The sequence below is a fragment of the Ascaphus truei genome, unplaced genomic scaffold (genome assembly GCF_040206685.1).
Source record: "Ascaphus truei isolate aAscTru1 unplaced genomic scaffold, aAscTru1.hap1 HAP1_SCAFFOLD_1668, whole genome shotgun sequence".
Taxonomy (NCBI): Eukaryota; Metazoa; Chordata; class Amphibia; order Anura; family Ascaphidae; genus Ascaphus; species Ascaphus truei.
The window spans coordinates 1-15,718 of NW_027454561.1; the positions used below are offsets into that span (position 1 = coordinate 1).

The 15,718-nt window shown below is 49.8% G+C and overlaps 1 protein-coding gene across 1 annotated transcript in view; it reads left to right on the forward strand.

Annotated features, from left to right (window-relative positions):
- Positions 1-4,368: 4,368 nt before the first annotated feature.
- The window catches only part of LOC142476730 (membrane-spanning 4-domains subfamily A member 8-like), a gene marked incomplete at its 3' end in the record, with an annotated part of 34,541 nt that continues 23,191 nt past the window's right edge, over positions 4,369-15,718 (forward strand). Inside the window, exon 1 of the mRNA XM_075581893.1 lies at positions 4,369-4,555. Within this exon, the coding sequence (XP_075438008.1) occupies positions 4,403-4,555 (153 nt within the window). The remainder of the gene's footprint in view (positions 4,556-15,718) is intronic.

The window sequence follows — 15,718 nt, forward strand, 5'->3', positions numbered from 1 at the left end:
TGTTACAGGGCCCCACACCTCGCTGCCGTACAGAAGGATGGGTGTGATGATGCTGTTGAATATTTTCTCCCAGATTCTTATTGGTGGTTTGAGGTGGTACATCTGTTTCCTTATTGCATAAAATGCTCTGCGGGCCTTCTCTTTCAGTGTATTTATGGCCAGGTTGAATTTCCCCGATGAGCTGATTGTCAGACCAAGGTATGTGTAGCTCGCTGTCTGTTCCAGTGCATTGTCGTCCAGTGTGAATTGAGATATGGTTGGATGTTTTTTTGATTTTTTTTGGAATACCATTATTCTGTTTTTTTCTAGGTTCACAGAGAGTGCCCAGGTCTGGCTGAATTTTTCTAGTATTGCCAGTTTCTGTTGGAGGCCTTGTTCTGTTGGAGACAGCAGGAGCAGGTCGTCTGCGTATAGTAGAGACTTAATCTCAGTTCCAGCCAAGTTGAGCCCAGGTGCTGAGGAGGATTCTAGGGCTGCTGCGAGCTCATTGATGTAGATGTTAAAAAGTGTGGGACTCAGGCTGCAGCCCTGTCTAACTCCACGGCCTTGATGGAAGAGGTCTGTCCTTTTGTTATTAACTTTCACGCAGCATTTGTTTTCAGAGTACATACTTTTGATCGTGTCGTATGTTCTCCCCCCTATTCCGCTCTCTAGTATTTTCAGCAATAGGCCTGGATGCCAGATGGAGTCGAAGGCTTTTTTGAAGTCCACAAAGCAAGCAAAGATTTTGCCCTTGTTGGTGTTGTTGACGTGTTTATTGATCAGGCTGTGTAGGGTATAGATGTGATCCGTGGTGCGGTGGTTTGGCAGGAAGCCTGTCTGGCTCTTACTCAGTACTCTGCTCTGTCAGGAAGGTGAGGATTCTGCTGTTCAAGATGCTGTTGAACAGTTTCCCCAGGGTGCTGCTGACACAGATTCCTCTGTTATTGGATGGGTCCATCCTGTCTCCTTTCTTGTGGATAGGGGTTATCAGTCCCTCGTTCCACAGTTCAGGGAAGTAGCCAGTAGTGAGGACCAGGTTGAACATTTTCAGTGTTGCTTCTTGTATAGATGGATTGCTATACTTCAGCATCTCTTGTAGAATGCCATCTGGTCCGCTGGCTTTCTTGGTTTTTATTAGTTGTATTTTTTCTTTTATTTCCTGGATTGTGATTGGTATGTCCAGGGGGTTTTGGTTATCTTTTATAATATTCTCCAGTGATGTTTGTTTGGTGAGGATTTGTTTTTGTTCTTGCGTCAGGTTTTCTTCTGGGATTTCTTGGTAAAGGTCCTCGAAGTAGTTTTTCCAGATGTTGCCATTCTGAATGGCCAGGTGTCTGTTATTCTGCTTTGTATCCAGATGTTTCCAGGTTTGCCAGAAAGTATTTTCATCTAATGCTTCTTCAATTCTTTCTAGTTTTTTGGCAATGTGGTTTTGTTTTTTCTTCCTTAGGGTGTGCCTGTAGTGCTTTAGGTGTTGGTGGTACCTCATTCGTAGTTCTGTATTGTTTGGGTCTCTGTGTTTTTGGTTTGATATTGTTCGCAGGCTTTTTCTAAGGGTGTTGCATTCCTTATCAAACCATTTTTCTTTGATTTTTAGAACAGGAAAGTGTTATGAAGTTCTGTAACAGGCTGTTTTTCTCTCTCTGCCCGCACCCCAAAAAAGTTCGTTCTCTCTCTCTCTCTCTCTCTCTCTCTCTCTCTCTCTCTCTCTCTCTCTCTCTCTCTCTCTCTCTCTCTCTCTCTCTCTCTCCTTGAATTTTTTCAAAGTACAACTTTGCTCGTACGATCAGCTGTTTGCGCTGAATCCTGCCCTTCTGCGGGATTCACTAAGCAACACAAACTGACCGTACGTGAAAGTTGCGCTGAATAAAGCTCACCAGCTAAAGGCAGGTGATAAAAAAGCTGGACTTAGAAAAAATTATTTGTTTACCTTTTTGCAGGCGCAAAACCAATACAACAGGCCGGCGGGTGTCCCCAGCTGACCCAGCGGCCATCCAGGGTCCCCGCGGGAGTCCTGGGGTACCCGCAGCCGTCCCGGGGTACCCGCAGGCCTGCGGTACCAATGTTGTGCCAACAAAAATACTAAACATTATTTCTAACTAAATACACCCCCCTAACACATACAGTACAAAAATGTGCAAAATAACTTTTATCCATTAGTATAGTATTAGTATACCTAAATAAAGTCAATAAAAACAGTAGCCAGCTAATCCAATGAATACAAGCAGTAACAACATCAACAATGAATTAATTAAACCATTTTATTACATTAAGCATGAAAAAAAAAAACAATTACATCCACATAAGAAACTGACATAAAAAAAATCAACAGCAATAGCAAGCCAGAAATGACCCCCAAATATTGTAATAATAATGTATTAATCTGTACACTAAAGAGGTACAGATTAATATATTATCAGTCAATGTACTCTGTAACTGGTCCTCTCTCCCCCCAGTAATTTCTGTAACTGGTCCTCTCTCCCCCCAGTAATTTCTGTAACTGGTCCTCTCTCCCCCCAGTAATTTCTGTAACTGGTCCTCTCTCCCCCCAGTAATTTCTGTAACTGGTCCTCTCTCCCCCCAGTAATTTCTGTAACTGGTCCTCTCTCCCCCCAGTAATTTCTGTAACTGGTCCTCTCTCCCCCCAGTAATTTCTGTAACTGGTCCTCTCTCCCCCCAGTAATTTCTGTAACTGGTCCTCTCTCCACCCCAGTAAGTTCTGTAACTGGTCCTCTCCCCCCCCCAGTAATTTCTGTAACTGGTCCTCTCTCCCCCCCAGTAAGTTCTGTAACTGGTCCTCTCTCCCCCCCCCCCAGTAATTTCTGTAACTGGTTCTCTCTCTCCCCCCAGTAATCTCTGTAACTGCTCCCCTCTCCCCCCCAGTAATTTCTGTAACTGGTCCTCTCTCTCCCCCCCAGTAATTTCTGTAACTGGTCCTCTCTCTCCCCCCAGTAAGTTCTGTAACTGCTCCTCCCTCCCCCCAGTAAGTTCTGTAACTGCTCCTCCCTCCCCCCAGTAAGTTCTGTAACTGCTCCTCTCTCCCCCCAGTAATTTCTGTAACTGCTCCTCTCTCTCCCCAGTAATTTCTGTAACTGCTCCTCTCTCTCCCCCCAGTAATCTCTGTAACTGCTCCTTTCTCTCTCCCCAGTAATCTCTGTAACTGCTCCTCTCTCTCCCCCCAGTAATTTCTGTAACTGCTCCTCTCTCTCTCCCCAGTAATTTCTGTAACTGCTCCTCTCTCTCTCCCCAGTAATTTCTGTAACTGCTCCTCTCTCTCCCCCCAGTAATTTCTGTAACTGGTCCTCTCTCCCCCCAGTAATTTATGTAACTGGTCCTCTCTCCCCCCAGTAATTTATGTAACTGGTCCTCTCTCCCCCCAGTAATTTCTTTAACTGGTTCTCTCCCCCCCCCCATTAATTTCTGTAACTGCTCCTCTCTCTCCCCCCCAGTAATTTCTGTAACTGGCCCTCTCTCCCCCCAGTAATTTCTGTAACTGGTCCTCTCTCTCCCCTCAGTAATTTCTGTAACTGCTCCTCTCTCTCCCCCCCCCCCAGTAAGTTCTGTAACTGGTCCTCTCTCTCCCCGCCCCCCCCCCCCAGTAAGTTCTGTAACTGGTCCTCTCTCCCCCCAGTAATTTCTGTAACTGGTCCTCTCTCCCCCCAGTAATTTCTGTAACTGCTCCTCTCTCTCTCCCCAGTAAGTTATGTAACTGCTCCTCTCTCTCCCCCCAGTAATTTCTGTAACTGCTCCTCTCTCTCCCCCCAGTAATTTCTGTAACTGCTCCTCTCTCTCTCCCCAGTAAGTTATGTAACAGCTCCTCTCTCTCCCCCCAGTAATTTCTGTAACTGCTCCTCTCTCTCCCCCCAGTAATTTCTGTAACTGGTCCTCTCTCCCCCCAGTAATCTCTGTAACTGGTCCTCTCTCCCCCCAGTAATTTCTGTAACTGGTCCTCTCTCCCCCCAGTAATTTTTGTAACTGGTCCTCTCTCTCTCCCCAGTAAGTTATGTAACTGGTCCTCTCTCCCCCCAGTAATTTCTGTAACTGGTCCTCTCTCTCCCCCCAGTAATTTCTGTAACCGGTCCTCTTTCTCCCCCCAGTAAGTTCTGTAACTTGTTTTCTCTCTCTCCCCCCCCGCCCCCCCTCAGTCGGTTTTCTTTCTTCCCCCCATTAAATTCAGTTACTGGCTCCCTCTCTCTCCCCCCCTCCTCCCTGTACTGGTTTTCTCTCTCTCTCTTCCCCCAATGTAAGTTCTGTTACCTGTCCTCTCCCCACCCCCCCCCCCCCCAAGTAAGTTCACATACTGGTTCTCTCCCCCCCCTACCCACCTTCCCCCAGAAAGTTCAGGTACTGGTTCTCTCGCTCCCCCCAGTAAGTTCTTGTAAGTCAGTCCTGGTTCTCTCCTTTCCACAGAGATCCTGTAATGGCTTTCCCAGGGAATGCAGTCAGCGGTCCCTACATCCTGTACCCACAGGGGAACATGGCCGTGCCGCCCCACCCGATGGCGACTCCCACTGCGGCACAAACATCTGCATTTTACCAAGCGTTACAGAAGGGGCAAATGAAAGCTCTGGGGGTGAGTTTTGACCCTGAATTGGGAACATTAATAACTGGAAACCAGGAGACATAGTAGGGGAGGGATAGGAAGAGTCAGTACACGGAGGGGGAAGGGATTGGACAGGTTGGTGCTGATGCAGGAGAAACAGAAGCCAGATGATGAGTTACATTACATCACAAATCCAAGATGGCCGTCCTCTGATCTCGAGAAGAAATAGGAAGGAGGCAATCATTGTATTTCAGATGTTGGTATTTGGCAAAACAATCCGTTTTTCATTAACAAGCAGATAGAGATTTTTTTTATACTTTTCATACTGTAGTTCTCATGTTTATTACAAAATCATTAATCAGGATATAGATAGGAGAACATAAAAGTCCAACAGAGAAAAATATTAGGGACAAAACCCAAGGAGAGAGAAAAAGGAGCGTAATAGGGAGCGCTTATATGGGGTAATAGGAGGAGTTATAGGGAGGGGTTATATGGGGTAATAGGAGGAGTTATAGGGAGCGCTTATATGGGGTAATAGGAGGAGTTATAGGGAGCGCTTATATGGGGTAATAGGAGGATTTATAGAGAGGGGTTATATGGGGGTAATAGGAGGAGTTATAGGGAGCGCTTATATGGGGTAATAGGAGGAGTTATAGGGAGCGCTTATATGGGGTAATAGGAAGAGCTATAGGGAGAGGTTATATGGGGGTAATAGGAAGAGCTATAGGGAGAGGTTATATGGGGTAATAGGAAGAGCTTAGGGAGGGGTTATAAGGGGTAATAGGAGGAGTTATAGGGAGAGGTTATATGGGGTAATATGAGGAGTTATAGGGAGGGGTTATATGGGGTAATAGGAGGAGTTATAGGGAGAGGTTATATGGGGTAATAGGAGGATTTATAGGGAGAGGTTATATAGGGTAATAGGAGGAGTTATAGGGAGGGGTTATATGGGGTAATAGGAGGAGTTATAGGGAGGTGTTATATGGGGTAATAGGAGGAGTTATAGGGAGGGGGTATATGGGGTAATAGGAGGAGTTATAGGGAGCAGTTATATGGGTTAATAGGAGGAGTTATATGTGTAGCTGCCTTTCCCCAGTGTCTAGAGTGACTACATGTGGCGCGTTTCCTGAGGTGTACCTGATTTGCTCTGGTCACAGCGCCTCCGCATGTGAGGGATCCTAGCAGCGCTGGATAACATTGTCACAGGACCCAATACAATGAACACATACACGAGTATATAATAACAGGTTTACTGAACATAGATAACACCATAACACATATTATACGGACCTCGGAAAGGCCGTCCCTTCTTGTCCACAATCTGGTGAAGTTTCTACCCAAATTACTGAGGTACCCTGGGCACCTAAACACCCAGTGTCCACAGAAGCCACAACCCACCCCAAAGTGTGCAGTAGCGCTACCCACAGAACGTGTGTGATTTGTTGGTGCAATTGATGAGTTGGATACCTGCCGGGAGCTCCAGCCCCCGGGTCCCGTCGGCCATTGAGAAGATCAGTCTGTCCCACGTGGTCGTTGTCCACCTCTGCGTGGGGTGGACTCCAGCTGGAGTGACCCACTGTGAGGAGAGTCTCTATATCTTACAGTTGTGGTCTAGGCCCAGACCACAGGCCTGTCCCTAAAGCACCCACAAGCTTTTTGGATCTCCGGGCCTACCTGGGGTCTTAAGAGTTAAACTAGGCCTAGGCCAGGGAAGCACAGCTCCCTGGCCACTACCTGTTCTCTCTCTCTGCTCCCCTTCCGACTGGCGTGGCTCTCCAAGCGAGCCAAATGTATCTTTCAAGGTTGCCGAGATCCTGGCAGCCCTATTGGTTGTTCGCACCCATGTGCCTGCAGCCCCATTGGCTGTTCACACCCATGTGCCTGCAGCCCCATTGGCTGTTCGCGCCCATGTGCCTGCAGGCCCATTGGCTGTTCGCGCCCATGTGCCTGCAGCCCCATTGGCTGTTCGCGCCCATGTGCCTGCAGCCCCATTGGCTGTTCGCAGCTCCTGTGCCTGCAGCCCATGTGCCTGCAGCCCTATTAGCTGTTCGCACCCATGTGCCTGCAGCCCCATTGGCTGTTCGTGCCCATGTGCCTGCAGCCCCATTGGCTGTTCGCAGCCCATGTGCCTGCAGCGCCATTGGCTGTTCGCGCCCATGTGCCTGCAGCCCCATTGGCTGTTTGCACCTGTGGCAGGACGGCCTGTAGCCGAGGTCAGGGAACAGTCCACACGTGTAGTTTCAGGGTAAATGAAAACGTTCAGTGGCTTTATTTCTCCACAGCAACATAACATGCGGGTACACTGTCCCTTTAAACAAACAAATCCTGCTCCACACTGGAAGGACTGACTAACACAGCAGGCCTAGCTAGCAGGCTGGCTGGCTAAACCAGAACCAAACCGTAAGAGTCTTTTAAGCAGTTAGAAAAACAAATTAAAAAGTCTTACTTTGGTTGCAGTAAGCAGTTTGATGTATCTGTCTGGCTAACAGCACATATCCATGTGCTCTGGTCTGAGAGAGCCAGCTACTGCCAGTCACAAGATCCTTTTCTACCTTCCTGGCTAACAGGTGTCAGCTTGCCTCCTGATTTCCTAACTTCCACCTGAGTTAACCCTTATGAGTGCTGGATGAAGCACTCAGACATATGTCTCCCAGGCGTAACTGATAGGAGTTGACTTCACTCTGTCACATACCTCCCCTGTTTGTGTGTGGCTAGTGTCCCACACGGCTGAAGCCCGACCCTCCACTCCTTCTCTTGACAAAAAATCAGCATTTCCATGGTCCTTTCCAGGTCTATGCTGAATATCAAAAGAGAAGGGTTGGAGGGCCATATACCACCTGGTCAACCTTGGATTCGTGTCCTTCATGGTGTTTAACCACTTCAAGGGCGCATGGTCAGTGACCAGGGTGAAGTGTACTCTGGCAACATAATGTCTCAAGGCCTCAATTGCCCATTTTACAGCGAGGCACTCCTTCTCAATAACGGAATACCTCACTTCCCTTGGGAACAGCTTCCGGCTGATGAACAGTATGGGGTGTTCAACACCATCAAATTGCTGAGACAGCACTGCTCCCAGTCCTACCTCTGAGGCATCCGTCTGGATGATGAAGGGCTCTTTAAAATCTGGGCTCCGAAGAGCAGTGCCCTCTGACAGGCACTTTTTTTAGCATGTCAAAGGCGTCTTGGCACTCCCAAGACCATTTAACTTGGGTCGGGGCACTCTTTTTTGTCAGATCTGTTAGGGTGCAGATATTTCTGAAAAATTGGGGATAAACCGCCGGTAATACCCTGCTAACCCCAAAAGGGAGCGGACCTGTGTCTTTGTCTGTGGGGTGGGGACTTCCTTCATGGCGGCCACCTTGCTAGCTAGTGGCCTTACTATCCCTCCCCCAACGGCATAGCCCAAGTACTTTGTAGTGGATTTGCCCAGGGCACTTTTTTTGGATTTGCAGTGAGCCCTGCTTCTCTTAAGGACGTTAGGACTGCCCTTAATCTTTTTATATGAGACTGCCAGTGTCTGCTATAGATGACAATGTCATCCAAGTAGGCCGCGGCATATGCCCTATGGGGTCGTAGTACCTTGTCCATTAACCTTTGGAACGTGGCTGGAGCCCCATGTAACCCAAATGGCATAGTGACGAATTGGTATAAACCGAGAAGGTTGGCGAAGGCAGTTTTGCATTTGGATTCTTCCGCTAGAGGTATCTGCCAATATCCTTTCGTGAGATCTAGGGTGGAGATATACTCTGCTTTACCAAGCGAGTCAAGCAATTCATCTACCCTTAGGCATTGGATATGCATCAAATCTGGATACAGCATTTACCTTTCGCAGATCCACGCAAAACCTCACCTTCCCATCTGGTTTAGGGACCAACACGATAGGGCTACACCATTCGCTGTGGGACTCCTCAATCACGCCCAATTCCAACATGTCTATTATCTCCGTCTCTACCAGGTCTTTTCGGCCCTCTGGCAATCTATAGGGACGGGACCGTACTTTTACGCCAGGTTCTGTCTCAATCCTATGGGACACTAAATCAGTCTGCCCTGGCAGCTCAGAAAAAACATCTGGGAACTGGTCACATAATTCTAGTAGGTCTGACCTTTGTTCCGTTGTTAACTGCCCTCCCATGGGAACCTGATGGTCATTGTACGTACTACCCTTTGGAAGCTGTGGACCCAAATCCGTCTCTCCTTCCCGAGGGTGGATGAACAGCGATCTCATCGTTTTCCAGGGTTTCAGGAGGTTCACGTGGTAGATTTGTTTACCCTTCCTGGACCCTGGTTGAGAGATCTCATAGTTCACCTCCCCGGTGCGGCGGAGAACTTGGAAAGGACCCTGCCACTTCGCAAGGAGTTTACTCTCTGATGTCGGTATTAGTAGCATCACTTGGTCCCCAGGTTGGAATACCTTCAAGCGAGCATTTTGGTTGTACTGCCTCTCTTGACGTTCTTGAGCAGATTTGAGGTTTTCCTTAGCAAACCGACCTATCATGTCTAGGCGGTTTCTAAGGTCTATGACATACTGAAGGGTATTCTTGGAGGGGGAGGGCTCCTCCTCCCAGGATTCCTTCAGTAGGTCGAGAATACCCAGAGGTTGGCGTCCATATAGGAGCTCAAACGGGGAGAAGCCTGTGGATGATTGGGGAACTTCTCGTACCGCAAACAACAGGAAAGGGAGAAGTTCAACCCAAGCTCGCTTTTCAGTGTCCACAAACTTCCTAAGCATGGTTTTTAAAGTACGGTTAAACCTCTCTACCAATCCATCAGTCTGAGGATGGTAGACTGAGGTCCGGACGGATTTTACCTCCAATAACTTCAGGACATCCTGCATTAACTTTGCCATGCAATTTGTTCCCTGATCAGTTAACATTACTTGGGGAAGTCCTACCCTAGAGAACAGTTCTAACAGCCTGTGGGCAACCTGTTTAGCAGTGGCTGATCTCAGAGGGAAGGCCTCAGGATATCTGGTGGCATAATCTACAACAACGAGTATAAATTTATGTCCCTTCGCAGAGGGTTCTAAAGGTCCAACCAGATCTACCCCAATTCTCTCGAATGGGACGGCTACCAAGGGCAGAGGGACCAAGGGAGCCGGCTTCTGTCCCTTTTGGCTAGTTAACTGGCATTCAGGACATGTCTCACATAGTTTCATGATGTCACCATGTATGCCTGGCCAGTAAAACCGGGACGAGATACGGTCCGTGGTCTTATCTCTGCCCAAATGACCACCCCATGGGAGAGTATGGGCTAGGGTGAACACTGTTTTAATTAACCCCTTAGGGACTAGCATCTGTCGAATGACCTCCCCTGTTTGTGTAACCTTATTCACACGATATAGGATGTCATTCAACAGTTCAAAATGTGGAAACACTCTTACACCTTGTTCATCCATTATCTTGTTGTTGACCTGTACCACCTTCTCATATTGTCTAGCCAGAGCTGGGTCTTCCCTCTGCCTCTGACGGAAGTCAGGAAGATCCAGGTCTGGCAAATTTCCCGTATCTATCTGTTCCCCACCCTGGTCATTCCCGGCCATGACCTGCAGTCCTTTGGGCTGACTAATGTTACCAAGAGTCCCAGACTTTTTTAACCAGTCCTCTTTTTCCGCACGTCTCTGTTTACGTGTCTTTGGGACGTGGTGTCTACGGGGGAAAATCTCTGGGGAAAAAGGAAACAAGTCTCCGGGCTTCTTTGGTACCAGAGAAGTAGGCTCCGTAGGAGTAGGGGCCAACAATGTTTCAAAGTAGGGCCAGTCTTGGCCAAGTAGAACAGGAGCAGGTAGCCAAGGAGCAACTCCCACTAGTAGGCTAGTCTCTTGATCCTTGATACGCAGTAAAACGTTTGCCGTCGGGTATCTCTTTGTATCCCCATGGATACATTCGATATTCCAAGGAGAGTCATAGGATAGTCTGTTGCTTGGAATTAGGCCCTCTAGGATCAGGGTTTTTCCAGATCCTGAGTCCAGCATGGCTTAAACTATTTTCCCCTCCAGAGATGCTGGGACTACCCACAGATTGTGGTCCCCTCGGAGACAAGCTGTGGCAGTGGTTCTGCCATATGAACAGTCCATCTCCTCATCTCCAGAGTCCGCAAACTCAGTCGTCAGCGGAAGCTCTCGACGGGGCTCGGTGTTTGGACCACTCCGCTGTTGGATGGGATCCTCCCTTCTGGTTGGTGGTGGTATCCTCTCCACCGGATGGGTGACAGGAGTCCAGGTTCTCGGGGAATACTGTGGTTGGCGGCCTCCCTTGAGTGATCCAATGGCCTCGGACCCAGGACGGGCGTCTCTGCGGGAGTTTGTACCAGGAACCCTCCGAGATGGGAAAGGGTCTTCCGATCGGGTTGACTGGATCTCCCGAGCTGGCGGGTTGTAGACCCCTCGATTGTCTGCTCTCCTGCCTCTAGCATCACCGGAAGCAACTGGTGTTTGCACAGACCGTTCCCAGCTATCCTCTTGGGTGTCGTCGCCCAGGAAGTTTTCCACCAAGCGGACCGCTGAATCCAGGGAAAATGCAGCGTGTCGTTTTACCCAGGAGCGGGAGGAGGGGACAGTATATGTATGAACAATCTGTTCGAGCACAAATTGTTCAAGGATCTCTACCTTGGTATGCTTCTCTGGTTGTATACACCTGGTACATAAGTCTTACTAAGCGGTGGGCTACGACCCGGGGTCTGTCTTTGTTTGCATATTTGACTGTCCGGAACCGCTGTCGGTAGGTCTCTGGACTGAGGCCTAGGCGATCCAGAATAGCCGCCTTTAGTTGCTGATAGTCCATGGCCTCGTCTGCTGGAAGAGCCTGGTAGGCTGTCTGAGCTTCTCCTATGAGGAGTGGAGCCAGAGTCATTACCCAGCGATCAACTGTCCAGCCGTGGGCCGTGGCTACCCTTTCAAAAGTGAGGAGAAATGCCTCTGGGTCTTCGGTTGGCTTCATTTTAGGCAGCATCACCGGTGGGTTATTTGGTATAGCTGGTCTGCCTGGGGCTGGGCCTTCAACTAGGAGTTGGAGTAGCTTTTCCTCCCGCTGGGCCTGTTGCTCATCTTGCTGGGCCTGTCGCTCAGCTTGTTTCTCTGCTAGCTGGAGCTGTTGCTCAAGGAACTGAGAAAAAAAATTCTCCATTTTTTTTTTTTTTTTTTTGTGTGGCCCTTCAGATACAGGGGCCGTCCAAGGTCCCACTTCTGACACCACCTGTGGCAGGACGGCCTGTAGCCGAGGTCAGGGAACAGTCCACACGTGTAATTTCAGGGTAAATGAAAACGTTCAGTGGCTTTATTTCTCCACAGCAACATAACATGCGGGTACACTGTCCCTTTAAACAAACAAATCCTGCTCCACACTGGGAGGACTGACTAACACAGCAGGCCTAGCTAGCAGGCTGGCTGGCTAAACCAGAACCAAACCGTAAGAGTCTTTTAAGCAGTTAGAAAAACAAATTAAAAAGTCTTACTTTGGTTGCAGTAAGCAGTTTGATGTATCTGTCTGGCTAACAGCACATATCCATGTGCTCTGGTCTGAGAGAGCCAGCTACTGCCAGTCACAAGATCCTTTTCTACCTTCCTGGCTAAGGCCTTGCCCCCGCTGCCTACTAAAGCGTCCGCTGTGGCGGACGCTGCGCGCACGAGAGCCCTCCCCGCAATGGCGCCGGGCCCGCTGCGAGGGGGGGCCGCAGCGCTCGTGCGAGAGCTACTCCTGCTCTCAATAGAATTGAGAGCAGGACTCGCGTCGAGCGATTAGGCACGCCCCCCAGCCAATGAGGGCGAACCTGCCGGGTGATGTCATGGCCGCGCCCCCGTCACTCCTCCGCCACGCCCCCCCCCCCGGTCTCTCCTCCTGCAGTGAGCTGCAGACCGGGGAATCGGCTGAACGCGCCGCCAAAAGCGTGGGCGCGCGTTACAGCGGCGTGACCGGGGCCTTAGCCTAACAGGTGTCAGCTTGCCTCCTGATTTCCTAACTTCCACCTGAGTTAACCCTTATGAGTGCTGGATGAAGCACTCAGACATATGTCTCCCAGGCGTAACTGATAGGAGTTGACTTCACTCTGTCACAGCGCCCATGTGCCTGCAGCCCCATTGGCTGTTCGCAGCCCATGTGCCTGCAGCCCCATTGGCTGTTCGCGCCCATGTGCCTGCAGCCACATTGGCTGTTTACGCCCATGTGCCTGCAGCCCCATTGGCTGTTCGCGCCTATGTGCCTGCAGCCCCATTGGCTGTTCGCAGCCCATGTGCCTGCAGCCCCATTGGCTGTTTGCAGCCCATGTGCCTGCAGCCCCATTGGCTGTTCGCAGACCATGTGCCTGCAGCCCGATTGGCTGTTCGCAGACCATGTGGCTGCAGCCCAATTGGCATTATTCCTATTCTTTCATTTCAAATATCATCCATGTAATTTTTACTAGTTTTTATTTTTTTTATACATTTAACATATATATCTAGCAAGCCGTCGACAGCACCCGGCATTGATTGTAGGTTATTTTTATTAGTAAGGCCCTCCCATTGCTGAGGAAATGTCGGTCTCGCTATAATAAGCAACCATGGGAGCTGGTAGGACATACCTCCCGAAGAAGCGTCATATGGCGCAAAACGCGTAGAGGTGACATCATCACGGAGTGGGGAGCGGACGTGATGATGGAAGCCCAGCCAGCTGTGGATACTCACCAGTCTAGCACGGGGTGTGTTTCCCTTCTTATGTAAACAGGAACATCTTTCTGCACCCTGAACTTACTTATCCTTAGTTCTGTGGGTATTGGGAATTCTTCCTTGTGCATAGATTGTGCGGGTCTAAAGAGCCAATGTGATCTTTTTATTCTATCGTGTACTTTATGGGATTTTTTATGTTACTTTGAGTCAATTTATAAAGTTTTGGAATTTTGACTGATGGTTCTTTTCTCTTTTGCACTTCCTTTTTGTGTACATGTTCCTTTCAGGCCTCGCTGCCTTCCTCCCCCAGAGGGGTGGGGGTTATCCCGGAGAAGGCCTTGAGCTTTCGATAGTTCTGGGACTGAGAAGACATGGTTAGGGCTTCTACTAGTCGGAGTAGAGTTACTCCCAAGTCGGAGTATGCTGGCTCTTGGCTAGGAGTCTGCATAGGGCTGCTCTCATAACGGCTGGGGGTAGGTGACGGTGTGGAATGTTGGCTCGGCGGGATGCCTCTAGCAGGGCACTTGGGGTGAAGGTTACCCGGGTTACGGGTAAGTCTGCCCTGGTTGGTGTAATTGAGGCTGAGGCTTTAGTCCTCCATTCCCCGGGGATGTAGGAGGAGGTGGACGCTTCAGCCTGACAGGGGACCTCTAAGGAGGGTCCCGAAGTGGACACTGCATTGGAAGCTGGTAGCCCAGGTTATGTGAGCGGGCAGCCCGCGGGTCTCTGGTAAATTTAGGACCTGAGGAGCATCTTCCATGCATATTTCTTGGCCCTCGGTCAGTATTATGGTACTCCAATTAAATGTCGGGTCATATTTTTGGCCTCTAATCCAGCGGTGCGCAAACTGGGGGGTGCGCACCTCAGGGGGGGGTGAGACTGGCTGCGGGGGGGGCACGGGGTTTACAAAGGCCCCGCGCGCTTCCTGAAGTCACTTAAATTAAGTGCCGGGGGAGCTGCAGGGCCTCTGTAAGCCTTTACTTACCTTGGCTCCGGCGGCTTCCTTCCCGCGTCACCATGGCAATGAGGCTTCAAATGACGCCGTGAGGTCATGCAATGGCAACGTGTCGTCATGACACCGGAGCAGAGGTAAGTGGGGGTGGGGGAGGGCGCTGTCGGCAGAGGGGGCGCAGGGAAAAAAACTTGGCGCCCCCTGCTCTAATCCATGTGTTGGCCAGACTGGGGAGTCTTCTTATGGGATCCCGAACCTCCCACTGGGGCGTGAGAGCAGGAACATTTCCCACTGCGACCACGTGGTGGGGGGGATCTTGGACCTCCAAACCCCAGGCGTGGACCTCTTGCTGGGAGAACACAAACATGGTGTTGGATTTTGTTTTTCTAATTTAGCTGCTGATTTGGGCACCCCAGGTCTGAATCTCAGCAGCGCATCCAAATGTAGCCCCTTTTCCCCCGTTTCTACGGTGACTACTTGTGGTGCTTTACCTTATAGGCTCACAGGAGGCCTGATCCTCCGTTGCGGTGAGCCTGGGGTGTACCTGATCGTTCTGGTGACAGCACCTCCACCTTTGAGGGATCCTAGCAGCACTGGATAACCCCTTCACAGGACCCAATACAATGAACACACACACACTGGTATATAGTAACAGGTTTACTGAACATAGATAACACCATAACACATATTATGCGGACCTCGGGCGGCCATCCCCTCTGCAGTGCCCGACTGTCCAACCGGGACGAGATACGGTCCGTGGTCTTATCTCTGCCCAAATGACCACCCCATGGGAGAGTATGGGCTAGGGTGAACACTGTTTTAATTAACCCCTTAGGGACTAGCATCTGTCGAATGACCTCCCCTGTTTGTGTAACCTTATTCACACGATATAGGATGTCATTCAACAGTTCAAAATGTGGAAACACTCTTACACCTTGTTCATCCATTATCTTGTTGTTGACCTGTACCACCTTCTCATATTGTCTAGCCAGAGCTGGGTCTTCCCTCTGCCTCTGACGGAAGTCAGGAAGATCCAGGTCTGGCAAATTTCCCGTATCTATCTGTTCCCCACCCTGGTCATTCCCGGCCATGACCTGCAGTCCTTTGGGCTGACTAATGTTACCAAGAGTCCCAGACTTTTTTAACCAGTCCTCTTTTTCCGCACGTCTCTGTTTACGTGTCTTTGGGACGTGGTGTCTACGGGGGAAAATCTCTGGGGAAAAAGGAAACAAGTCTCCGGGCTTCTTTGGTACCAGAGAAGTAGGCTCCGTAGGAGTAGGGGCCAACAATGTTTCAAAGTAGGGCCAGTCTTGGCCAAGTAGAACAGGAGCAGGTAGCCAAGGAGCAACTCCCACTAGTAGGCTAGTCTCTTGATCCTTGATACGCAGTAAAACGTTTGCCGTCGGGTATCTCTTTGTATCCCCATGGATACATTCGATATTCCAAGGAGAGTCATAGGATAGTCTGTTGCTTGGAATTAGGCCCTCTAGGATCAGGGTTTTTCCAGATCCTGAGTCCAGCATGGCTTAAACTATTTTCCCCTCCAGAGATGCTGGGACTACCCACAGATTGTGGTCCCCTCGGAGACAAGCTGTGGCAGTGGTTC